The sequence below is a fragment of the Annulohypoxylon maeteangense genome (assembly GCF_022496945.1).
Source record: "Annulohypoxylon maeteangense strain CBS 123835 unplaced genomic scaffold GGS22scaffold_7, whole genome shotgun sequence".
In the NCBI taxonomy this organism is placed as follows: domain Eukaryota; kingdom Fungi; phylum Ascomycota; class Sordariomycetes; order Xylariales; family Hypoxylaceae; genus Annulohypoxylon; species Annulohypoxylon maeteangense.
The window spans coordinates 723,520-746,933 of NW_025953254.1; the positions used below are offsets into that span (position 1 = coordinate 723,520).

At 46.4% G+C, this 23,414-nt stretch overlaps 8 protein-coding genes across 8 annotated transcripts; 3 read left to right on the forward strand and 5 right to left on the reverse strand.

The window, feature by feature from the left end:
• Window positions 1-616: 616 nt before the first annotated feature.
• Window positions 617-2,137, reverse strand: GGS22DRAFT_132332 (NAD(P)-binding protein). Its single transcript, XM_047958501.1, has 3 exons — window positions 1,762-2,137; window positions 1,087-1,708; window positions 617-1,035 (listed from the first exon to the last, which is right to left on the reverse strand). The coding sequence occupies exons 1-3, from the start codon at window positions 1,882-1,884 to the stop codon at window positions 818-820; spliced, it is 963 nt and encodes a 320-aa protein (XP_047819503.1). The 5' UTR covers window positions 1,885-2,137; the 3' UTR covers window positions 617-817.
• Window positions 2,138-4,793: 2,656 nt separating this feature from the next.
• Window positions 4,794-5,851, reverse strand: GGS22DRAFT_161567 (uncharacterized protein). Its single transcript, XM_047961105.1, has 3 exons — window positions 5,577-5,851; window positions 5,320-5,511; window positions 4,794-5,253 (listed from the first exon to the last, which is right to left on the reverse strand). The coding sequence occupies exons 1-3, from the start codon at window positions 5,676-5,678 to the stop codon at window positions 4,993-4,995; spliced, it is 555 nt and encodes a 184-aa protein (XP_047819504.1). The 5' UTR covers window positions 5,679-5,851; the 3' UTR covers window positions 4,794-4,992.
• Window positions 5,852-6,466: 615 nt separating this feature from the next.
• On the reverse strand, window positions 6,467-9,028 carry GGS22DRAFT_161569 (cysteine desulfurase). The gene is made up of 2 exons (XM_047961106.1): window positions 7,487-9,028; window positions 6,467-7,288 (listed from the first exon to the last, which is right to left on the reverse strand). Exons 1-2 carry the CDS (start codon window positions 8,597-8,599, stop codon window positions 6,866-6,868), a joined length of 1,536 nt encoding a protein of 511 aa, XP_047819505.1. The 5' UTR covers window positions 8,600-9,028; the 3' UTR covers window positions 6,467-6,865.
• Window positions 9,029-9,659: 631 nt separating this feature from the next.
• GGS22DRAFT_187954 (BAR domain-containing protein) lies at window positions 9,660-11,128 on the forward strand (the record flags this gene model as incomplete). Its single annotated transcript, XM_047964665.1, has 3 exons — window positions 9,660-9,695; window positions 9,759-11,052; window positions 11,106-11,128. 3 exons carry the CDS (start codon window positions 9,660-9,662, stop codon window positions 11,126-11,128), a joined length of 1,353 nt encoding a protein of 450 aa, XP_047819506.1.
• Window positions 11,129-12,020: 892 nt separating this feature from the next.
• GGS22DRAFT_199880 (uncharacterized protein) lies at window positions 12,021-13,180 on the forward strand. Its single transcript, XM_047966355.1, has one exon. The coding sequence runs from the start codon at window positions 12,178-12,180 to the stop codon at window positions 13,069-13,071; it is 894 nt and encodes a 297-aa protein (XP_047819507.1). The 5' UTR covers window positions 12,021-12,177; the 3' UTR covers window positions 13,072-13,180.
• A 2,011-nt stretch (window positions 13,181-15,191) lies between these two features.
• Window positions 15,192-17,767, forward strand: GGS22DRAFT_132384 (subtilisin-like protein). Its single transcript, XM_047958502.1, has 6 exons — window positions 15,192-15,806; window positions 15,863-16,378; window positions 16,431-16,449; window positions 16,511-16,701; window positions 16,761-17,266; window positions 17,367-17,767. Exons 1-6 carry the CDS (start codon window positions 15,346-15,348, stop codon window positions 17,549-17,551), a joined length of 1,878 nt encoding a protein of 625 aa, XP_047819508.1. The 5' UTR covers window positions 15,192-15,345; the 3' UTR covers window positions 17,552-17,767.
• A 226-nt stretch (window positions 17,768-17,993) lies between these two features.
• GGS22DRAFT_161586 (t-SNARE) lies at window positions 17,994-20,007 on the reverse strand. Its single transcript, XM_047961107.1, has 3 exons — window positions 19,401-20,007; window positions 18,832-19,323; window positions 17,994-18,758 (listed from the first exon to the last, which is right to left on the reverse strand). The coding sequence occupies exons 1-3, from the start codon at window positions 19,473-19,475 to the stop codon at window positions 18,402-18,404; spliced, it is 924 nt and encodes a 307-aa protein (XP_047819509.1). The 5' UTR covers window positions 19,476-20,007; the 3' UTR covers window positions 17,994-18,401.
• Window positions 20,008-20,623: 616 nt separating this feature from the next.
• GGS22DRAFT_161591 (Brix-domain-containing protein) lies at window positions 20,624-22,549 on the reverse strand. The gene is made up of 3 exons (XM_047961108.1): window positions 22,332-22,549; window positions 21,692-22,268; window positions 20,624-21,637 (listed from the first exon to the last, which is right to left on the reverse strand). Exons 1-3 carry the CDS (start codon window positions 22,335-22,337, stop codon window positions 21,324-21,326), a joined length of 897 nt encoding a protein of 298 aa, XP_047819510.1. The 5' UTR covers window positions 22,338-22,549; the 3' UTR covers window positions 20,624-21,323.
• Window positions 22,550-23,414: the final 865 nt, after the last annotated feature.

The window sequence follows — 23,414 nt, forward strand, 5'->3', positions numbered from 1 at the left end:
AACTTATGAACGTTTGAGAGTGGGTTCTGGTAGACTGCCGAGTGAAGGTGAAGACTACGGATCAAATCATCGTGCGTTTCCTTGCCACCCGGACTTTGTGTAAGCATTGCAGTCTTCGTCAGCAGATAACTACCCAGTGAGCGTAGACGGACAGGGGAAACTTGATATCCAATGACAATGGCTAGCAGTGCCCTGGCCTTACGAACCCGATTGTTTGGTAACGATTTAGCAGTCTGTTTACGGTTTTTGTAGGGGAGAGAGGCGGTATGGTAGGCAGGTAGGTATGTATATGGATGGGGCGCAGTACGCATGTATATCCATATCCATACCTGCAGCCACGTATGGAAGTGGGACGCTAATAAGAATGCCGTGCCATGAATTGGGTTAGATTGTCTCACAAGATCTCCTACGTACATGGGACGATATCACCTAGAATTAAAAAGCAGCGGGAACTTCGACCGAGTCTTCTTGTCTTGTATAAAGGAGGGGCGTCTGAATCAGACTGCTACGCCTAGCCGGCAGGCTCACAGTCGATAGTCAGGTAGCACTAAATGCTGATGTGCATATTGTTTACAAGCCGAATATTTAGGTAGAAAATATCGGGAAATAAGAATAAGTAATAACTATATGCTTCTCTTCAACTCCGCCATGATGCATTCTAGATCACTTAAAAGGGTCGCCGAGGCTAGTGGAACGGGCAACCAGTTCAAGATGCCGATCGCAGGCAGAATAGTCGACAAATACATAGACGGCTGTCCGAGTGGCGTACACGATAGTTAGCCATCCAAGCCCACCTGAACCGGAAAGACTGGTATTATTACGCCGGGCCCCAAGTGTTGTATAGCCACTGACGAAAGTTCGTAGGTTGTACATCCACTGCATCGTTCAAATTCGTGTCCCCGAAAGTGTAGCGGCCGTTGGCAGTCTGCAGAAGATGTTGCATCGAGAACCATTTAGCCTCGTCCCGACTCTGCTCGTAGTAGCGAAGCCACTGCTCGATCTGATCGTATGGTCTCGTGATCACATCGAATTCGACTTAAATGAATTAGCGGTGGTATTCAAATAAATGGTGTCTTTGTCACTCACCTCCTCGGACCTCGCTACAGATCTCGTGAAGTCTCCGAGTCGTCATGCGGGTGCCACGCATTCTGAACTCTCTTGGCCAAGTATCGATACCAAGCTCGACCGCCGCCGCGACAAACCGTGCCACATCAATTGCTGATGTCATTACAATGTATATAGGGTGGCCTTGAGGAGTGGCTTCCGGGACTTCGGCAATCCCCTGTCCTACATCTATCATGTAGTCTCCCTGGTTTCGAATCCGGCATGTGATGCCCATGTTGAATGCTTGAAGACCGCCAGGGGCGAACCGTTCGTAGAAGATACCGCAAGAGAATACGGTGTATTTCATCGAGTGTTGTCTAGATTGTGACCAATGTCGAAGCTGCTCTAGAGCAGTCGATGAATCATTGTCGAAAGGGTCAGTCCCTGTTGGTGGTCTACGGCCAATGGCGCCCTCAAATTCGGAAGGTACAAAGCAGCGCACGCGAGCCCTTCTAGCTGCATCGATGAGGTTAAGTTGTTCTGCGCCGGAGATGGTGGATATCACAAGGTCGACACCCTCGAGAGTGAACTGAAGGTCCTCGAGGATGTTGTAGTCGACTACGGCTACCTGACAATCGTAACTGGCTTCGAATTCCGGGTGTTCCTATCAACCAATTAGTTATTTCTAACTGATAGTAATGGCCCTGATTCAATTACCTTTGTCGAAAGAACGATTATGGCGTAGGCGCTACGGGAGAGCTCCTGAGCTAGAAGAGAGGCAAAGCCCCCAGCACCCGCGATCGCAATTCGCATCATCGCTGTAGATGTTCTTCTACCCATGGTCGAGATGGTTCGTGGGTTGATGGATAATTTAATCTCGAACTGAATATGATAGATTTCGGTCACGCTCGTCCGGAAGTGGTTTATTATTTTCTACCAGTATGGTATGAAAATCTCGCACTGGTAGCTACTACAAGGGAGATACCTCAATCTATTAGTACCGGACCTGCCCTGATGAGTCAACCCCTGAAACTCGCGTTCTGAGTGGCAGACAACCAAAAGGACGGCCGGTGTCACTCGACTTTTTTTTCCTTCGAAACCAGCAGGAGATAGCCGAAAGGAGGAGCCAAACAGTCAACTTCCTCAGGCTTCCAAGATGGAGGACGCCGAAATCTCGGAGAAAGGGTTTTAAGGTTTTAGGCAATGTTCACGAGGTTATGCGTATGCCAACGCAAGTGAGCAGATGGCACAACTCTGTCGTAGGATGACTTCTAAACAAGTGGGCCGTTGATACAAGTAGATTATGAGCTCGAATCCTAAGGGGATGCCGCGCGGAGATGGGCAATCTAAGCCGATTCCTTAAAGCGTTCTTGAGTGGCACCGACGCATCTGTCCCGGTTCATAGTAACAATGGAAATGTGTTTCCGGCAGGGGTTTGTGTGAACTCGTGCTGTAAAAGAGCTTTGTAAGTAGAGCCGCGCGGGCACTAGCAGCACTCGTGCCCAGCGTCGGCCATCGAGATTGAGGTAGCGGGTAGTGCTGCCTGATAGAGTATAGATGTCGACCCGCACATTGTAGAAATAAGTAGGTGTCAGTCTTGTCTTAGGAGTCATTTTGACGACAACCCAGGAGACAAGAAATTCCTACGCCTATACCGAGTTACTGCATGACGCTCCACTATCTGGGCTGCAGTTTATGGTCCCAGGAACGGCCATGTGTAAGGGTGTGAGCAGAGTACGCCTTCGGTGAGCCTTAAGATGTGTTCCACCAATAACAGTAACTCGACAGAATATGGTGGCTCGTAATGGCATATAATACGGTGCCGTAAGCGAATTAGAAGGGAGAGTGGACAGACGTCTGGACTCCCGATGAATAGTGCGGGTTTCCAAGGTTGTCCATCCACCGTTAGGTCGCATGGGAAGGGAGGCGCTAGATGCTCTCAACGACACCGTAGATCAAGGCGGTTTCCTATACTATACAAGCCCAAGGACGTGACCGAGAAACATGGCTAAACTAGCCCCAGACGCCCCGGACACTGGGCACGCATATAAAAACTTACCAACCGAATAGTACATGGCTTAGCAAGATCAAGCGATGATATGATAATGTGTACTAGACGATAATAGATTTCCCCCCCAAAGGAACAGCCCAAGAATAGCGCCAGAATAGCCCTGGAAGTGCTTTATCTTCACCGAAGATACAGTGACACTCCCAAGCGTATAATAAGATACACCCATGATGCTGTCATGGTCAAGAGGAAATATCGGCACACCATGAGTCGACACATCCTACCCGTCCAGGCCATCCTGCCCATCTTTGAGAAAAAGTAGGGGCCATAGTTGCGATGAAGATGGGACTGTCCGCGGGCCACGCCCCGGTTGGCAGGTTGAGGGCCCTAAAAATATTAGGGGGAAAAGCAGAAGTAAGTTGGGGGCTAGTGATTGGCAATGATTAAGCTTGTCGTGCATGAGGGAATAGGCTGCTCCCACGGCGTAGTCAGCCCTGAAGCCTCTGGAGCCTGGTATGGTCTGCGGCTCTATGCTGAATTGAGGTTGATTCAGGGTAGGTTCGAAAGTTGGGGGCCGAGACGACAGATGTCGAAAAGTAGTACAAAAAGTAGTACGAAGTACATCACGCACGGATCAGGTTTAGGGCAGGGCGGCTCCACAATAGAGAATGTTCAATTCTTGGACACTGGCAATTCAAGGTTAGATCCTTCCATAATACAGCATGTACCTGATGTACCTCCGCAATGATAAACCAAATAATATCAAAAAGTCCTAGGCGGATTTGGGATGCCTCATAGCGGGTAATCGAGGAATGGATGTATTTTACGTACCTGCAAGCTCAATCGATTGGTGACTTCTCGCAGACTCTTACAAGACTTTAGACCTTCACCTGATACAAACTGGATGTGGCTGCATCGTTTAACCGCCACTCAGAAGCCCGCATTGGGAATTTCTGCTGTTTTATAATTTCCTTTTCATTAATATTTTTCTATTATGTCTCATGTTTTTCTAGATCAATTTTTCCCTTCTTTCCTCTCCTCCGAATTCTTGTGGAACTACTAGGTAGGTACTACCTACATACCTGGGTACCTATCTAGATGGTAAGTAGGTACCTACTATAAATCAAAGTTGGCTTTATACCTTCCAAGATCGTCTACAATGCTTCATCCATCGACGATCGTGGTAGGTGATATGGCTCGCTCCTAATAGGTAATCAATCGCGTAAGTAGCCTCACGCGGGAAATTGGATGATTCATCTGATCTGCATCAGGCTATGCCAGTATAGCTAGAGTCATGTGAATATGAGCGATGTTTCTAACCATTCAGATATCTGATCCGACCTGTTTATTCGGTCGTCAAGCACCTCATGACAGGGTCTTGCAACAGAGAAGCCCACTGCCTAAGACAATCTAGGGAAGAGCCGAGTCTTACGTACGGCGAAATCGCAACAGTTCGAAGCGCTACCAAGAACAAACGGATACAAATGCTGTACCTACATGGTATTCTGCGTTCTGCCCTATAAGGCGGGCTACAGAATCAGGTGTTACCCCTGTAGAGAGCCGCGACAGGGGGGTGTTGACGAATTCACCATGCTGGTTTCAATTTCTACTCGTCCGTCTGCTGACAAGCCTGACAGATAGCTGACATACATATTATCTCGGTAATCATCGTGATTTATTACCTAGTACCATCCCCAGACATCCTTGCCAAGATCTTTTGTGGTCACATAAGCATCTAGACGTTGTGAGCGCATAGGTGGGTATTGATTCTATTTCGGATATGAACGCATTTTGCCGTACCAATCCATCTCCACAATCCGCTAGTAATATATCTCGCAGCTAATCTCATAACGCGTGGGTATCATGATATCGCCGCCACAATTCAGGAGATTACATAGTTCCTGTCGGGAACTTCCCGACATGGCAGCTCGTTGAAGTGCCTAAGACTTGCGTGAGGCTGCGGACTCGGCATCGGCTTTCTTCACAATATCTTCTTCGGCCCCTCGTTGAGTTGTTTTTCCAGCGTCATGCTGCTTTTGATATTCCGACTCGGCAGACTTGTTACCAGTGATACCGGCAAAAGCTCCACCAATCGTACCAGCAACACGGTCAGAGATACCACCGACATAATCATTAACTTGACCTTTTGCCTCCTGCTGTTGACCCTCCTGGTTTTGTTGTCGACCAGTAGCCTTTAACGACTGCATATATGAGTCAGAATTGGGAAACCGTCATAGGTTAATAGATTCCCCGAACCAATTACTGACCTCAGAACCCGTTAATCCACCAACGAACTCTTTAGCTGAACCTATTGTCTGGTTATATGCACCGGAGGTTCGATTAGGGTCATCCTTCGTGACTGCACCAGAGGACGATGCAGTGAAGCCCGGAATCTTGGCTGTGGCATGGGAGGCTTCGTTTTCGGCGTCAGCTTTGTTCTGCTTGGCTTGTCCTTCGACCTGATGAAATATCCGTATTAGTAAGTGAAGAACAATGTGAATTGCTTATAGGACGGAGGACATACTTGGTGTGAAGTGTTGCCAGTTATACTACCGAAAGCATTCTGAGCTGTGCCAGTGGCAGAATCGACGACTGCCTTAAGAGTCGATGTGTTATCGTTTGACATGTTGATTGATGGTGTAGAGATATAAATAAATTAAATAGATATTTGTAGTCTACTTAATATAGAATATCTTTAGTAATGTTAAGAAAACAGAGAGTTTAGGTGATTCAAAAGATTAAGCCAGAAGTCATAGGCCCTCAATTAAATATTATAATCGGGAGGCAATTACCTACAGGATAAACAAATATGATGAAGGTGGTAAATCTCCAAGTTCTAGTGTAAGGAACTAGGTACTTACATCGTAGGTGTGGTGTTTGGTCTCTGTAGCACAAAGGTGGAGAGTAAAATTACGCTTTTAGGAAAGTACGACGTCATAGACTGTGGCACCGGGTCGTCTTCGTTGATGTCATTTCTTTGCATCGGGACAAGCATTCAGGTACTCTTTCAAGCCACTTAAGTTTTTCTAAGTAATGTGATATGTTTGTAGAACCATAAACATATTGCGTCAGTTTTCCACTTTACATTTTAGAGGTTTCATCATAGAAATGGGAGTGTCCCTAATTTTCGGCGCCTTCATGCTCCGATTCGTTTGTTGGTATTTTCTGTCACCTCTATAATGACGTACATAGACATATGTAGATGTACCTTCTAGATGGATCTATTACGTCTCTGAAACACAAGTCGGTAAAATCTTCTATTGGTTTTGCCAAGGCTTCTCCAGCAATTTGGATCAGATCGTTCTCTCAGCCCTACAAGTCGGAGGGGTTATTTAATACATAGTGGAGAGGGACTCCATGTAGACACATCTTCAAAGTAAACCATGATTGGTACAAGAACAAATATAGAGGACATCCCCCTTATCACGATTTCTTATGCAGGTACACAGAGAACTTACTCATGAGTTCATGTTTCATTAAAGCACGTTATTCCATAGGTATCAATAGACACATCCTTATTCATATGAATTTTCCATCCGGTGGTCCTCTCATAATAGCCGCACACCCTAAGCGACCCGAGACCACGTATTCCTGCCTAATGCATGCTCGCAATGAGCGGCGAGCCAAACAACGTACCAACCAGCCTAACTCCTAAAGTACAAACGAAGCTTCATCGGCCTCGGTTTCCTGTTCAAAGAGATTGTGGAACTGGCCATATCGGCCATAGTGTGGCCTCCATTCATAGGCAACCATTACACCCTGCGCCTTATACGGGGTGAGGATAGAGAGCGATTGGTAAGGGTTGGCGATAAATCAATGTTGACTCCACTCGATCGTGTTCAAGTCGATACCTTCTTGTACGAGCTCCCATAGAGGACTTAATTCGCGAAGGAAGGTGACTCGTTCCTGAACAGCCTTGAGAACGTAATCGATTTCTTGCTCCGTAGTGAATCGGCCAATACCGAATCTAATACTGCTGTGTGCGCTCTCATCACTGTTTCCCAATGCCCTCAAGACATAGCTTGGCTCTAATGAAGCGGAAGTGCAAGCGCTACCAGATGATAGCGCGATATCCTTCAAGGCCATGAGAAGCGATTCGCCTTCAACGTACGCAAAGGAAACGTTAACGCAACCTGGATAGAAACTGTCAGGGTCACCATTTTGGCTTGTATGTTCCAAAGCCAAGAGTCCTTTTAATAATCGATCAGATAGTGATTTGATGCGCTTCGAGTCGTACTGCAGAAGTTTGTTAGCAACATGAACCTTCTCAAAATATTCGACGATCAAGTACGTAGGTACGAGGAAAATCAGACGCGTGTGCTGTGTCTCAACAAAATAATTCCGGTCAAGGAATTCAGCAAGCCATGCATGTTTAAGCGGTTCATCAGTTGTTTAGGGGAATGTTAGAGGAGAAAAATGCAGATATAAACTTACTTCCAACTCTTGTTTAGCGATTCGACAGGCTTCGCCAAAGCCCACGACGAGGGGTGGGGCAAGGGTACCACTGCGCAAACCTCGTTCCTGACCACCGCCACTGATGATAGGTTCTAATCTGACTCGCGGCCGTCTTCGAACATAACAGGCACCGATACCCTTGGGACCATAGATTTTGTGCGATGAGATTGACATCAAGTCGATATTCATCGCATTAACATCCAAAGGAATCTTGCCAACGGCCTGTGCGCCGTCGGTGTGGAAGAAGACCTTCTTTCGGCGACACATTTTGCCAATCTCCTCCAAGGGTTGGATAACACCGATCTCATTGTTAACGGCCATAATACTAACAATGGCAGTGTCCGGTCGGATTGCGGCCTCTAACTCCTGCAAATTTATGAGGCCATTAGTTTGGACAGGGAGGTATGTGACGTCGAAGCCTTCATCTTGAAGATGTCGGCAGCTGTCAAGGACACATTTGTGCTCCGTCTGGCTAGTGACGATATGCTTCTTCTTGCCCGATCGCCCGAAGAATCTCGCGACACCTTTGATGCTCATATTGTTACTCTCGGTCGCGCCGCTAGTGAATATAATTTCCTTAGCATCTGCACCAATGAGCTTTGCGATATGCTCTCGCGCCTCCTCTACGGCTTTTTCACTTTCCCAACCGTATGCGTGTGTTCGCGAATGAGGGTTGCCGTAGACGTTGACGAAGAAAGGTAACATAGCATCAAGAACTCTGGGGTCGACTGGTGTCGTAGCCTGCATATCAAGATATATAGGACGTTGACCTTCCTCTAAAACGGTTGCTTCCTTGAGAACTTCGGCCATTGGGCTAATTGTGGCATTTGCAGGGGCACCGGGTCGTCCTGTAATGAGCTCGCCTTTCTCATTCATGAAGTCTTTCTTATCTAACCGTATTGCGGTCTCGACATTAACCTGTGCATTGTCTCGCTTTGTTTCGGATACATAACCTCTTCGTGAAACTTGCGTTGTGGTTACGGCTGCTACTCTTGATATGGAAGGGATTCCTCGTAGAGGGGTCGAAGAGAGGGATTGCTTGAGACCAAGGCGCGAAGCCCGTCTCAAGGCTGATGAGGCGACGTTCGCCATAATGTTGCGATGTGTGAACAAAATATTAAATGTAATATGGAGAAAAATTAATAGGTTTAGAAGAAAGGGAGGAGTTAGTGGAGAGCTTGTCTTAAGCTGGATGGCGGATGGCGAATGGCGAATTTCAAAGCAATTGTCAAAAAGGCGCGAAAAAAAAGCTCCGAAGCTCGGTCGGTTCGGCGGCGTTGCTAAAAGCTGAAGCTCGGGGATATCGGGACGGATGAACTATGACGCGCGCTAGTATTTGAGTACATAGGTACCTAGTAGTAGGTATCCATGGATTCTGTTACATAATCATAAATATGGATCCACAATGACGCTTGCCCCTCCTTCAAGTTTGATGACGTTAGCGAGCTTTTTAGGCCCTGCTGCTTAGCATGGATTAAAGTGACAGCCCACCTAACACAAAGAAAGTTTCCCACATTACGGAACACGGCAAGCATATCTAACATCCAGAGAAGGAACCTTGGAATCATGTGGAATTTCGGATATCTGATATTTTATCTATCTATCTGTGTAACATGATAGGGGTGGAAAACTGGAGGTTCACGAGTCAGGAGCTACCAAGTAACCTCTTCTGGGTATTTTCAGGTTCCCATTTAAGCGTTGAAGGTACCAAGTAAGATAAACGTCCAAGCCACACACAACCACCATTGCGGACTCTCCGTGAAGCCCGAGCTAAGGCACTGCCACAAGGAACGACGTCGTCACTGGGAGAAGACCTAGGTCCTAGTAGCACTTGTTCCCAAGTTTACTACTACATACATCTATATTACTTCAAGTCTTACTACTATTAGTCTTGCCTTATAACACATCCATCGTCTATCATCCTCACACCCTACTACCTCTTTTCGGAGTTTCCTACTCGAGTTTACTCTACGATCGACACCACATACGGCATACGGCGTATTCGGCATTGCTTTTCGGAGCATCACCTAGGTACCTAATTAATTCTCGTACCAAGAATATTGTCAACGCAAATCAATAATACCCCCCTCCAATCCCTCCACATTTACCGGACAGCCCTTGGCCAGGCAGGATACCTTAACCTCGTAGAGCGATGAGCTTCCGAGGTTTTCAGAAGAGCGTCGTCCGGGTGAGTATCAATGCGCCCAATGTAGAAAAGCTATTTTCAGCTAACCAACTCCCTAACGCATAGGCGCCGCAACAATTCAAAGCCAAATTCAATATTGGCGAACATAGCAAGGATCCTGTGTTCATCGATGCGGAACGACGATTCCACGAGCTCGAGGTCGAGACCAAGCGCCTCCACGATGAAAGCATGAAGTACTCCGACGCCATAAATGGCATGCTCAACCACCAGATCGAATTCAGCAAGGCGATGACTGAAATTTATAAACCCATATCTGGCCGCATGTCTGACCCAGATTCCTTGGAAATCCAAGGCAATCCCGACGGTATCCGGGCCTGCATGGAGTACGAAGCCGTTGTCAAGGATTTACAGGAGTCGCTTAAGCCCGAACTTGAAATGATCGATTCGCGAGTCATCCGCCCGGCGAACGAGCTGCTCGACGTACTTAAGGTTATCAGAAAAACTGCGACGAAGCGTGAACACAAAAAACTCGACTTTGACCGGCACAATGCGACACTCAAGAAAATTCAAGATAAAAAGGAGAAGAGTGCCAAAGATGAGAAAGCCTTGTGGAAGGCAGAAAGTGATGTCGAGCAAGCCACCCAGGAATTCAACTACTTCAACGATCTGCTAAAAGACGAACTGCCTAAATTATTCACCCTTGAGCGACAATTCATCAAGCCGCTATTCCAGTCCTTCTATTACATGCAGCTGAACATCTTCTACACACTTCACGAGAAGATGCAGCATTGCGATATTGGATATTTCGACTTAACGCTCGACGTAGAGGAAGCATTCATGAGCAAAAGAGCAGACATTCAAGAGCAAACCGAAGCGCTAAGTATTGTCCGGTTTAAGACCAGTGGTCAAAAGAAGCCGCCACCAAAGTACGGGAACAAGCCACCGGCAATCGAAGCAGGCACGCGGCCGCCAGCGATCGAGGCAGGTACGCGACCTGCAGCTCTTCTCACTGCCGGTCCGTCGCCAATACCGAGCCCAGTATCAGCGAAGTACGGCCAACAATCCCAACCGGAAGTTGTAGAGAACCCTCCTCCACCCTACTCCGCATCTGCAGCCGGTCTAAAGCCACCTATGTCACCCCCCTTGAGTGGTCCTAGCTCGGCAGGATTGGCGGCAATTGCAGCAGGGAAGCCAAAACCTCCCCCGCCAAAACCAAAGCCTACCCGACTCAGCGGAGCACCGGCTGTCGAGATGGTAACCGCTTTATATGACTACTCCGCCCAGGCCGAGGGTGATATAAGCTTTAGGGCAGGGGACTTAATAGAAATTGTCAGCAAAACTAAGAACGAGAACGAATGGTGGGTGGGGAAATGTCATGGGAAACAGGGACAATTTCCTGGTATGTGCCTACTATATAGAAACTGGTGTTCTCTTCAGCTAACGACTATATAGGAAATTATGTGAAAATAGGTTAGAAGCCTGTCTTCCGATCGCTGAGACGGCACAGATAACCATTATATAATTCATCAAAATGTGTATAACGGGGACAGCCAAGATCGAGGATACAATCGAAGTTGGCTGTTCGAGAACTTGATCATCAAATAGTCAATATCTCGAGGTAAACCCTCAGAAAGACGTCCTTCGGTGACGCCTACAAGCGACCTTTGACTCTCGACAGAGACTTTACCAGCCTTTCAGAATATATGAAGGTGTGGTAGAGAGTCAAAGGAAGCAGTCCATCGATTAACCTCGTCGACACTAGATGAATTTACCATAACATTGAACCACAACATCACAGGCCGACTTTCATATGATTTCAAGTGAACCTACATCATGCTATGTCATTCTTTGGCTAGCTTCCAACATGATACCAACTAGATTTTACTTACTTTTCGCAAAGAATGGCGTTGACGTTTTACATCCATAAACTTACCTAGTAGCTTTAGTCTCAGAGTAGATGTTGATGATTTTTATGGAGTCGCCCAGTGAATCCATACCCGCGATTCACTGCGAAGTTGGTCAGCAATAATCACATACTATTTTCTAGATATTCCTAACCGCATGTCATTTCTATATATAGTAATATAGGGTTCAAGAGAAGTAAGGTAGCCTGGCTGCCTGGACGATTAAAGAAATCCGGCTCTGGTTTAACTCCTACGACGATCAGGACAACGCGCTTACTCCTTGGCATTGACGTCAAGTTCTGACCTATTTAATCTCGGAGTGATACGAAACGGCAAGCATAGGTAAACATAACATGATGGGAGCAAATTGATAGTCGCCAACACCTATGCTGATGTCCAACGCTGCCCAAATAAATCGGAAATAGATAATTCCGAACATCCTTGAAAGGCCAAGTTCCCTTATGCTTATATATTTCTGTGGGGTTTGAGATTTATTTCTATCTACCACAGTAGCTTGATATCTTGACGTCCATATTTGGTGTTGTGGCGTTATATGTTCCCCTAAACACCCCGATATTTATACGATATATTAACACCTACGAAAGATCTGACTTAACAAGATGGGGAAACCGGAAGACTCGAAATCTCAGGTAGCGGTAGATGACAGCCTAGCGCCACCACCATATTCGGAGGTTGCCCAAGAATCTCATCCGAGCAGCGCAGTACAAAAAGGAGACACTCCTAATGTATTGTCAGACGCCGTGCTTTCCCCATATCTACCATTTCCATCAATTTTGGATGCGCATTACCAATGGAAGGTTAGCACCATATTTCATCTGGGTAGTACCATAAATAAACGACTCTTCGCCGTGTCGGTGCACACAGGCTTTGGCGGAAAGGGGCCGGGAAAGCCAGGTGTGATCTTACATAATGGCCCAAGTGACAAAGACACATTGCTCGCTGCTGCTGGCGACGAGAACGGAAATCTCTCGTCGCTAAATACCATCATCACCTTAGCTCGACCGTCAGGCGACATCTCTGATGAGAGTTGTACGGAAATCATGCATGCTGCTACAAGTTTTGGCACTGTGACCTTTCGATTTTCAGCCGAGACTAGGCAAAAACAAGGGATGCGGCGCGAGGTTTTTGAGTGGCGGAAGAGCAAAGGCGATGAAGACAGGAATTTAATCGATCCGCCGTGGAAGTGTGGGTTTAAACTGGTGAGAGTGACCGATGAGACACCACAGGGAAGCACAAGTGAAGGGCCGGAGATCATCGCTGTTTTTGCTTGGAATAGTAACTGGTCGGTGATGAACCCCTTTAAGATCGAGTTCAGGGGAAGTGCGCAGGCCGGCGAGCTAGGAGAGAAGTTTGCGCTCATGGTTATTATCACGGGGTTGCGATTGTGGTCACTTAAGCACCAGGGTAGAACTTCCGAGACTACCATTGCGGCTAGGGAAGCCGAACTTGCAGAATTATACCCGGAATTCCATACTAGAATCACAGGGCGTTAAAGGGGCGAGTATTATAGTGTGTTATGATGCACCTAGTCATGATGTATTAGCTGGATTGATGTCAAGAATAGTACCCGATATATGCTTTATCCGTGTAACAGCATACATGTCTTTGAATCGCCTTGAATCTTGCATATGTCGCCCGATGGAGTGATTATTCTTATATGGTATCCCCTGATGCTTCTGAGATGACTCGATATAAACGCCGTATGTAACGCTTAAGACTTTCTACCTCTCGTCACATAAGCAACGCCTATGCCAATTGCGCCCCCGACCACAATCCCGCACACCAGGCCGAGAATGATGGCCTTGGTGTAGTTTTGCTTTGCCCGTGGTGTAGGACCCATTGCTTCCCCCCTTTCAGCTTCGTCTGATGATGAAATTCTAGAAAGACCCGAGGGTTTGTAGTTCGCTATAGTCAATAGGGCAATCATTTTAAGTCTGTTTATATCTGGGTTTCGTAAGAGGCAGGGATAGTGAAAATAGAGAATTGATTATGGTAGAAATGGAAGAATTTCTTGTTCTAATATTCTTTTGGAGGTACCTATTTATGTCTCGATGAGAACTACAATAGAAATTGCGATGTTTGAAACGGCCAATGTTAGTTAATCGGGTGGTAGCATTCATCGGTACCATCTTGCAGGATCTGTTGCGAGAGTCGATTCCTGCACAAGCTCGATCCAATGACCAACGATGATTCCATACAACAAACGTCTCAAGTAATAGCATATCATAAGATATCGCTATGTTGAACATGATTATGGCTTATATAGCTGGGAATCAAAACAGTGGCAACCAAGCTGTAAATACCTTGTTTAGCTTGGCCATCGCCAAGAAGGAGGATGCGTGGAAGCCGGTCATTCCATGTCAGAACCAGGACCCATGAGATATATTCTACCCTCGAACGCATTTGATGACGATTTTTAGTGTTTGGCGAAATTTTGTGGTTCGGGTTACCGAGCTATCGGACAAAGATGTCTCATCGGCCAAGACACCGGGCGAGCTTCTGCCACTATGTTTGATTCAATTCAAACGATTACTATTACCGATGGTCAGAATGGGTCGGCTTGATCTTTTATGGTAGGAGCTTTCAATAATAGGTACCTAGATTAAACAAGCCGGTCAACTAGTAATATAGCGTAATAGTTATCTAACTTCCTAACGAAGGAAGAAACTATTATAATCTGGTGGATTCGGAGTGAGAAGGAAAAGAACGGGTCTATGACAGCATTAGCTGCGTTGTCTATTCCTTCTTATAGTTCCCTCCACTGTCCACACGTAATGTCGGTTGAAAATGGATATGTTGTTTGAATATCGTAGAAAAATATTTGTAGGTAGGTCGGTAGGGAGGTTTAAACAAGCAAATGCCTATCTAGATGCCTAGGAATAGGTATGTCACGTAAGGCAGGCATAAGCTAATAATAGAGCTCGCCAGAGGTTTAGTCGTTGCTTGTTATCGTACCCTAGCTGCTAGGTAACAAGCCTAGTAGCCCTGGCAGCCCGGGGCCATGGGTATACCTAGTGCTATCTGTACAGTCCGTACAGTGTCAATTGGTCAATTGATCCGTTAATTGAGACTGCAGAGAGCAGGTATTTCCGAATCGTGCTCATGTAGATTCACTGATCAAGTTAATGATCGACCTCCTCTAATTTGATCTTCGCTCTGTGGTCTCACCTGCATAGCACAGCTTTCAAATCCGCGAATCCTACCTAACAGTTCCCCCGGGTTTGTTTATTGGGTGCAATGACTAACCAGGTAGTTTAGTATGTTTAGGATACCGATAACATCGGCTTCTCCCTTTCTTGATTGGCGTCACTAGGTGTCCATTTTGGCAGGTGGAAGGAAGCAAGTCCGTGATGGGAAACCGTAGCATGGATATTAATTTTAATTCGACGGCAGGCACGCCGGAAGCTGGCTGAGTAAGATACTTCAAGTACATACATACCTGGTCTGTCTGGGTACATACATGTATGTTATGGGAATTAATTCGAACTTGTCTGCTTGTCTGCTTGTTTCCTCTTAACATTCTTAATGAAGATTCTTGGTTAGGCCAGCCAAGTTTTCTTAACTGGAATCGCTCGCCTTGACATAATCTTACACAGGGATGTTTCATACTTATTAAAATACTTACTCCTCGATCTCATTCGAGGTCTATTCCATTCCTTTATTTCACCCCAAACAATATCCAGCTCTTCTGGTGAAGGGGCAGTTGGTCATTCTATCATTTATCGGTCTTGCATCACCCTTGTTTTTGACTTACAGCATAGCTCGCGATGAAGTCTTACACACTCCTTTGCGCAGCTATTGCGCTACTCCAAACTGCCGTCGAGGGTAAAGATGTCGTTGTTGAGTCTTTACCGAAGGTTCCCTCTGGTTGGTCTAAGGTCAAGAACGCGCATCCAGCCCAAAAACTCAAGTTGCGAATTGCTCTGGAACAGCCTAACTTGGGTCACTTTGAGAAAACTCTCTATGACATCTCTACACCACAGAATCCTCTTTACGGACGGCACATGTCTCGTGATGAGGTTAAGGAGATGATGAAGCCGCGAGAAGAATCCACTGCTGCTGTGCTAGAATGGCTTCAGACAGCCGGTATCCCCTCGTCCGACATCGAGAATGATGGTGAATGGATCAACTTCAAAACCACCGTACTGAGAGCGTCCAATTTGTTGAACACCAATTTTCAAGTGTACAAAAACGCCGGCACAAATGCCCAGCGAGTCCGGACTTTGCAGTATGCAATTATCCCTGATCGACGGGGAAGCATTGAGATTTTCTAACTCGAAACAGTTATTCCGTTCCCGACGAAGTGAGACCACACATCACCATGATCCAGCCTACCACTAGATTTGGCCAGATGAAACCGCAAGCTGTCCAAGTCTACGAGGTTATCGAGCAGCAAGAGGTGGCCCACAAATTTCAAATCGCTGCTGAAATTCCTAGCCAGAATCTCAACGTGACTTTCTGTAATTCTACCGTAACTCCTGAATGCTTACGCGCCCTCTATAACGTGGGTGACACGACTGCGGATCCAGACGTACCAACTATCTTTGGTGTCAGTGGATTCTTGGATGAATACGCCAAACATGACGCATTGGATACATTCCTTGGCCAATTCGCTCCGTATGCCGTTTCCCAGAACTTCACTACTGTGTTGGTTAATGGTGGTCTGAACAACCAGACTGATTCGGTCGACGATGATGTCGAAGCTAATCTAGATATTCAATATGCGTCATCATTGGGCTTCAATACCCAGATCCGATATTATTCCACTGGTGGTCGTGGTCCATTAATTCCTGATCTTGAGTAAGCCTAAACCTCCACCACCAAGAGTTGACCATAAACTAATAATTACTAGCCAACCTAACGCAAAAACTGTCAGTAAACTACCAAGTAGAACTCTGAATACTAAGCTTTGACTTGCTAACGATTGTAAAGGGATCCAATGAGCCATATCTCGAGTATCTAACTTACCTTCTAAATCTGGCTGATGAGGAGCTGCCTCATACCCTAACTACGTCATATGGCGAAGATGAACAGTCAGTGCCGAAGGCGTACGTCGAAAAAGTATGTACCATGTTTGGCCAACTGGGTGCTCGTGGCGTCTCAGTTCTCTTTAGTTCTGGAGAGTAAGTTTTATCAATACACGCTGAGATCCGGGTTCATCAACGAATTAACCTCTTTTTAGCACCGGCCCGGGCAGTGCGTGCCAAACTAATGATGGCAAGAACACTACGCGTCTTCTACCGATCTTCCCTGCAGCCTGCCCCTATGTTACGTCGGTGGGCGGTACCATAGGTGTAGAACCCGAGCGAGCTGTTTCTTTCTCGTCTGGTGGCTTCTCGGATGTTTTCCCAATCCCCGACTACCAGAAATCAGAAGTGGCTACGTACCTCGACAGCATTGGCGACACGTTCAAAGGACTGTACAACCCAAGTGGACGTGGATTCCCCGATGTCGCAGCTCAAGGACGAAATTTCAACGTGTACACTCAAGGGCAGCTCATCAAAGTAGGCGGGACGTCGGCTTCGGCACCAACCTTCGCTGCTATCATCAGCTTGCTCAACAACGCACGTATCAAGAGCGGCGAGAAACCCCTGGGCTTCTTAAACCCATGGCTTTACAGCGATGCCGTAAAAGGTGGTCTCACTGACATCAAGCTGGGTGGTAGCAAGGGATGTACTGGCACTGATAGTATGTTTACACTCTTATCCTTGCGGGTTCTTTCGTGATTTATATGCCGATTCTGAACCTATGACTGTTATATCTTTGCATTGTCACTAACATGTTACAGTCTATAGTGGCTTACCAACGCCTTATGTCCCGGGAGCAGGATGGAATGCTACTGAAGGATGGGACCCGGTGACGGGGTTGGGGACTCCCTTGTTCGACAAGTTACTTGCAATGGTCGCACCGAATGCAAATCTTCCAAGTGTGGCTTGCAAGGACACGAGCAACTGCATCGTCGAGCGTTCCTAGTTAACCAAATAGCGAAGAAAAGGTTTCCGGCGGCTAGCATCATTACTTTCAATATCTGAATGTTGGATATTTCATGATAAGGGTCCGGTATCGAGTAAAATTATCTTGTATTAGACATACGCTGTGAAATATATTCTATTCTTCATTGATACAGATACTGTTTTATGAGACGACGTATTTCATTATAGTTGAGATTCTAGGTGATACTTACACTTGACAACTTTATATATAAACACTATATGTTGTAGTTTATTATATAAAATTCGTAATATACACCCCCATTGTGTCCAAGTATAACTGATGATAATCGAACTTGAACACTCGGTATAATGGCAATCTTCTCACGCTAGGTACATCAGATTTATTGTGCGCCTAGGCTTCGAATTCTTGAAATTCGAAGGCAAAAACATACCTGAGGAATCTACGAAAACACATGGAAGGGTTTGAGAAAAGAAGCAATAAACATACGGGCATACGTATCTACCTATCTACAATACCAGCCCGTCTAATTCAGGACCGTCACCCTGAGAAAAAGATCCAATAGACACGCCGCCCGAGCGGCAAAGAATCCGCACAAAAAGTATGCGTACATAAGAAAACGATGCATTAAGTACCCTTCCCCCATCCTCCGTGCTAACCGGAGGCCGGAAGGCTCGCCGACGTCCATATGGATAGATATTGGACGGAAAGTCGGCAATTAATATGATTCTCCCCAGATCAGCCATTCCCGTATGATCTGTCGGTTTTTTTCTTTCTCCTTTCCATCCGGTCGTTTCGTCTCCCGGAGGAAGCACATCCCATTTTGGTCATCCATCCCTCCCCGAAACGATCACGTCGCGTGCGAGTTGTCCTAGTTGCTCTTCTTAAAAGCCCCGTTACTAGCCGCGACACCGACGCCGATAGCGACGGCGATGAGGATGATAAGGATAGTGATGAATAGACACCACCACTTCCACTTGCGGCGGTTGCGAGCGTGGATAATACCTTTCTTCACGTGTGTGTTTCCTTCGTCCATATACTTGGCAGTGTTGACGGCGTTTTCCTCTGCTTGCTGCACGTAGGGTTCATGCTGCTCTATTAACACAGCTAGATCTTGGAACATAGATGCTAGCTCTGTGAGAGTATGCTCAATGCGTTGCAATTCATTATGGCGAGCGCGCACGGCTCCGAGAACTGTCGATGCTTGGCCGGTACGGTTGGTGCGAAGCTTTATGTTACTGTTAGCATTACTTCATTCCGCGAATTTCGCTGGCAAAAATTAAGAGAAATGTAAGACATACGGCAGTCTGGAAAACACCTTCATTACCCCAATCGGCTTCGGTTGCTTGGCGAACTTCGTCCTCAGTAGCGTCGGGGTTGACGATGCGGTACTGTCGGGCGATCTGATCGCGATACCGTTGGCGGTACGAACCCTCCTCTTCCTGGTAGCTGCGCAACTCGCGCTCGAATTCGGATTTAATTGTGTTGACCTGGCGCTCCTTCACGTTACGGCTGGCATCGGTAGTCTTGTTGGCGTCATTTGCTAGGAACTTGAGCTGGTCCCGGATGCCGCGGTTTAAAGTTTGGGTTTCGGCGATAATACGCTCGAGTTGCGAGGATGCTGCGCCGCCATCTGCTTCGGCTAACGCGCGCTGGTGTAGCGACGCAATTGCTCGGACGTTGTTTGTGAGAGTGCCGATCTCATTGCGAAGAAATTGAATCCGACCAAGGAAATCCTGTTGCGAGAGCGTGTCTGAAGCTGGCTGTTGAGGATAGCTTTGCATCTCATGATCCTAAATGATTGTTAGATGGATATGGATATGCGCAGGCTATTAATATTGCCATTGTCATTGCTGTTGCTATCGCTTACCTGGCCATAACCGTAACCCTGCTCGGTTGAGGGGGCTTCCTGGTATGGATTGTTTTGATATTGTCCGTAAGACATGATGGCTTTTTAGGCCGTCGCCCTCATGAAATCTAAAAAGCCTAATGGATTTAAGATCTCGGGTCGGCGCGACGGGCGGGAAGTGGTGTAATGGTCGGATATGGTGATGATTATGATGATGTAAAAAGGAGGGAATGTGAATTGGAGAGTGATGGAGTGATGGATTGAACCCTGAATCAATTTACAGCTTTTACAGCTGCTTGTTACGGTACACACGGCCCCTGTAAATTGCAAATACTAGCTGACCGAAGTGACGTCTGGGCAGCTTTGTAGGCTACCAACAGCCTATCAATCTCTCCGAGTCGACCTGCTTTCCGACGCTATTCTTTAATACAATTAATTTAATCTGGAATGGATTTGGAAGAAAATAATGGAACGTCGAGAATGAAGGATGAAGAAGAAAAAGTGAACAAAAACGAGATATAACAAGTCGATGGGTAAAATCTTAAAAGAAACAAAATAGAATTTTCTTATTCAAGGATTAACCCGCGAATCTGGTTTTCGCAAATGGGGTAACTCAGACTGCTCAGGGTACTGAATGATTGATGATTGACGACGACCAGTGGTGGCTTGGACAAAGAGCGAGGTTCGCCTAAAGCTAGGATCAATTGAACAAATTGAAGGATAATATGGAGTACTTTGCATACATGTACTCCACTATCAATCTAAAGATCCATGATGGAAGCCTTTCTACATATGCACGTGGAAATTAGAGCTAAAGAAGTACATTACCTGACCGTGGCAAGAATGAACTGCAGGTAATACCGTAATTGTACAATACGCTGTACAGGCTGTACTACCCCAAAAATAGGTAGAGCCCTGGAGAGCTGCCATCCCTGCTACCCTTCTGAGTTTAGCTGCTGGATGTACCAAGGCTTCACCCGCCAATGGAAAATCCCTAGCGCTTCCTTGCCTCTGGGGCTGTGAACTTAAAAGATGCTCACATGTCGTCACAGCCCATGAATTGGTAGTAGTTTACCTGTACCTAGCCGTCTAGGCAGCTACAAAACAGCTGACTCGAATGATTTCCTACTAGACGCTGTCGTGTTCATAGGGCTCAGACTTACCTCATTACCAATACTGCTATGGCTAGTTACTTATCCGTCACTTGGTAATTCCGAAATACCTGCTATGGATGAAATCTTAATCTGCTGTCTAGCAGTTACAAAAACTTCATTGCACTGCTGTCTTGTCACGATGTCTGCTAATACAACTCCTAAACCATACCAACAAAACTGCGTTTCAGAATGCCTTTGCTTGTTATAGATTCAGTCTCAATCTACCAACATATTGCTAAGACAGCTGCGTCCGAGACTTGATTTGCACTTTGCTCTCCTGCTGATAAGCTCCCGTAAAAGCTCAGACAGCCTGCTTGTCTAGACCTCTAGCCATACTTTGAATTGCTCAATCGTATGGTAGACATATTCTTCTTTGGCTGTATGCTGTTTTCTCCTAAGACAGCCTATACTATGTAGATCACCATAGTTTTACTATGACTTTATATCATGCAAACTTTTGAATGTCGTCCGTCCTTATAAGATGGCGCCCTACGGAACCGGACTGATTAACGGCAGTAAGGATACCGCCGCGTATTCAAAGTTGAGCCCCCAACTAAATTCCGGCGCATGGATCGGCCATCCGGAATAGAGCTACTCATCGTGGAATCCGTGTATACCCTGAGCGGCTACTATGTCGATCAAGTGTTGCAGGATATTTATACGCTCATATGGAGATTCGCTTGGATCCGAACGGAAACCCATCATTCCCCATGGCGACACGTATTTCTCTAGCTGCGTGTAAAGTATGGATTTATGCCTTGGGTCGTGGACGGAAAGGTGATGATTAACCTCAAAGGTAATCCTTCTTGCGACTAGTTCTTGTGTATTGGTTCAGGTGCCATTCGACATCGCCATCCTTGTTCTCCAGTGTGCCGCTACGAATCTCAAAAACCTTCATAGTCATTCGAGGCCCGACTTCGGATAGTTCTACGCTGTCAAATCCTGTTCGGACGAAAACGTGATGGCGTATTTCGATCGAGTCTTCGATGTTTTTAAACGTGACCACTCGACTTCCAAGCTTATTTTTGCTCGTCAAGGGTTCTCGCGGGGGGAATATATGCTTCAAGATTTTGACAACCCTTTCACCAAGTCGAGAAGTAAAGCCTGCGTCTTGAGATTAATAACACTGGTAAATTAGGCACATGCGATACGACTCACCATCAAATATCAAATGTGGATACGACTCGCTAACGGTTCCTCGGATACTGTTGGGGATATCGTGGCGTAACACGACGTTGTGTAGTGAAAATGATATCGTTGGACCATGGGGGAAATGGGACAACGTTAAAGCCGTTGGGACACCACGGTGTTCATGGAGAAGAAGCAGATCGCTTAGGCCGCTGGACTGCGCCGATCGAACGAGGTCTGGTAGAATTAAGTTGCCGCGATTTAGTCGTATGGCAGTTGGGAGTAGCAGACGAATTTCTTTGGCAAATGCTGATAAGCGAGCGGAGGGATCTCTCGAAGTAGTAACGAGGACTCGAGGGTCGACGATTCCAGAGAGCTGGGAATATTCATCATCGAGATCTAGCTCTTCATTTTTGCTTCGGTCCAGTTGAGATTCATCGAATTGGTAGTCCTTCCTTAGTTCTTTGTCGTTTGCAATAGATGGATCCAAGGGCCTGCCGGTGGCTAAGGATGCTCTGAGCTTTGCTCTCTTCTCACTTATCTCGGAATCTCGTAACAGTAGAGCTCTTCTGTAGAGGTAGTCGCGCCGTTGTCGAGCTTGCTTGCGCTATAATATCATTATGTTAGAAACTTTGTACAGTAGGCCTAAGTACTAGGTAGATCAACACACGATCATGATTTTTATCGGCGTGTCGACGTGCTAGTTTGATAGTATAGCCTAGCTATATATGAGGTCTGTTGTGATGTCGTGAACACTAGGTTTGCGCGATTGACTCTATACAGTATACCGACGTTATATGCCTTGAGGTAGGTAAGCTGTGAAGGTTAAGAAATCGGTCTCGATTTGAGTAATGGGAAGCTTTAAGTTGGTAATAAAGTCAAAGTCCTAGAGAAAGTGGTTGCAGTAATGAACTTTTTTGGGGGGGCTTGTCCATTGGTATCGATTGGAAAATTTGGTATCGGGGCTTATCAGACTTTGCCCGATACTTAAACAGGTTTAGGTCGGCTCAGGATAAGAGATCATTGGTCCAAGCGTCAAAGACCCACCTGTCCCGCCTGGATTTCCGGCCGCCACATTGAAAGATGCAAGCGCGAAAGTTATCGCAATCTAAGAAATCTAAACCTCAGAATTCCACAATGTGATCGGATCACATCCACTTCTTCTTTCTTTACCTTACAACAATAACTCGTCAACCCTCTCACTGCGCCGAATTAGGCTGCGACGAGGAACAATAGAAGCTGTGGTTTTACGCATCACTTTGCACCAAATAAGGACTTAGGTAAGTTCGGCAACTGTCGATTCTCCCTCAACTCGTCACTCCCTCCATTCTCTTTCTTCCACAATCCAAATACTTGAATACTTTCGCCAATCGCTCGACCTTTTTGTTAAACCCCCCTCTTCACCCTAACCCTCGCATCTTTCACCTTTCTGTCCATTTCTCATATCATGTCAAATTATAAATCCATATGAACCAAAATAAAACTAATCTAAATCATATTAATATATATCAGGTGGAAAGTAACTGCCTCCCAAACCCGGCTGTCCCCAGCCGGCTGACGGCACTATTATGGAAGGCGCCTTTACCCACCTGGGTAATCATCTTGTATCCGATTCCGCCGCCGCTATCAACGCCGGCGACGATGACCTATCCACGCTGGATCCCGATGAGAGTCTTCTCTATGGCAAGTACAGTGGGCGCGGAGGTTTAGGCAGCGCAAGACGACGGAATGACGATGACGACAACGAAACCGA

What these genes read in the sequence shown, in the direction of transcription:
- GGS22DRAFT_132332 (XM_047958501.1), bottom strand. Translation starts at nt 1,884, where the DNA reads ATGGGTAGAAGAACATCTACAGCGATGATGCGAATTGCGATCGCGGGT. An exon ending in TAATCGTTCTTTCGACAAAG is followed by an intron (nt 1,709 to 1,761) that starts GTAATTGAATCA and finishes ATTGGTTGATAG; the next exon opens with GAACACCCGGAATTCGAAGC. An exon ending in CTGTAGCGAGGTCCGAGGAG is followed by an intron (nt 1,036 to 1,086) that starts GTGAGTGACAAA and finishes AATTCATTTAAG; the next exon opens with TCGAATTCGATGTGATCACG.
- GGS22DRAFT_161567 (XM_047961105.1), bottom strand. Translation starts at nt 5,678, where the DNA reads ATGTCAAACGATAACACATCGACTCTTAAGGCAGTCGTCGATTCTGCC. An exon ending in CTGGCAACACTTCACACCAA is followed by an intron (nt 5,512 to 5,576) that starts GTATGTCCTCCG and finishes ATATTTCATCAG; the next exon opens with GTCGAAGGACAAGCCAAGCA. An exon ending in GTGGATTAACGGGTTCTGAG is followed by an intron (nt 5,254 to 5,319) that starts GTCAGTAATTGG and finishes TCATATATGCAG; the next exon opens with TCGTTAAAGGCTACTGGTCG.
- GGS22DRAFT_161569 (XM_047961106.1), bottom strand. Translation starts at nt 8,599, where the DNA reads ATGGCGAACGTCGCCTCATCAGCCTTGAGACGGGCTTCGCGCCTTGGT. An exon ending in TCGCTAAACAAGAGTTGGAA is followed by an intron (nt 7,289 to 7,486) that starts GTAAGTTTATAT and finishes AAACTTCTGCAG; the next exon opens with TACGACTCGAAGCGCATCAA.
- GGS22DRAFT_199880 (XM_047966355.1), top strand. Translation starts at nt 12,178, where the DNA reads ATGGGGAAACCGGAAGACTCGAAATCTCAGGTAGCGGTAGATGACAGC.
- GGS22DRAFT_132384 (XM_047958502.1), top strand. Translation starts at nt 15,346, where the DNA reads ATGAAGTCTTACACACTCCTTTGCGCAGCTATTGCGCTACTCCAAACT. An exon ending in CAGCGAGTCCGGACTTTGCA is followed by an intron (nt 15,807 to 15,862) that starts GTATGCAATTAT and finishes AACTCGAAACAG; the next exon opens with TTATTCCGTTCCCGACGAAG. An exon ending in GTTCTCTTTAGTTCTGGAGA is followed by an intron (nt 16,702 to 16,760) that starts GTAAGTTTTATC and finishes ACCTCTTTTTAG; the next exon opens with CACCGGCCCGGGCAGTGCGT.
- GGS22DRAFT_161586 (XM_047961107.1), bottom strand. Translation starts at nt 19,475, where the DNA reads ATGTCTTACGGACAATATCAAAACAATCCATACCAGGAAGCCCCCTCA. An exon ending in AGGGTTACGGTTATGGCCAG is followed by an intron (nt 19,324 to 19,400) that starts GTAAGCGATAGC and finishes ACAATCATTTAG; the next exon opens with GATCATGAGATGCAAAGCTA. An exon ending in AAGGTGTTTTCCAGACTGCC is followed by an intron (nt 18,759 to 18,831) that starts GTATGTCTTACA and finishes AGTAACATAAAG; the next exon opens with CTTCGCACCAACCGTACCGG.
- GGS22DRAFT_161591 (XM_047961108.1), bottom strand. An exon ending in TCCACATTTGATATTTGATG is followed by an intron (nt 21,638 to 21,691) that starts GTGAGTCGTATC and finishes CTCAAGACGCAG; the next exon opens with GCTTTACTTCTCGACTTGGT.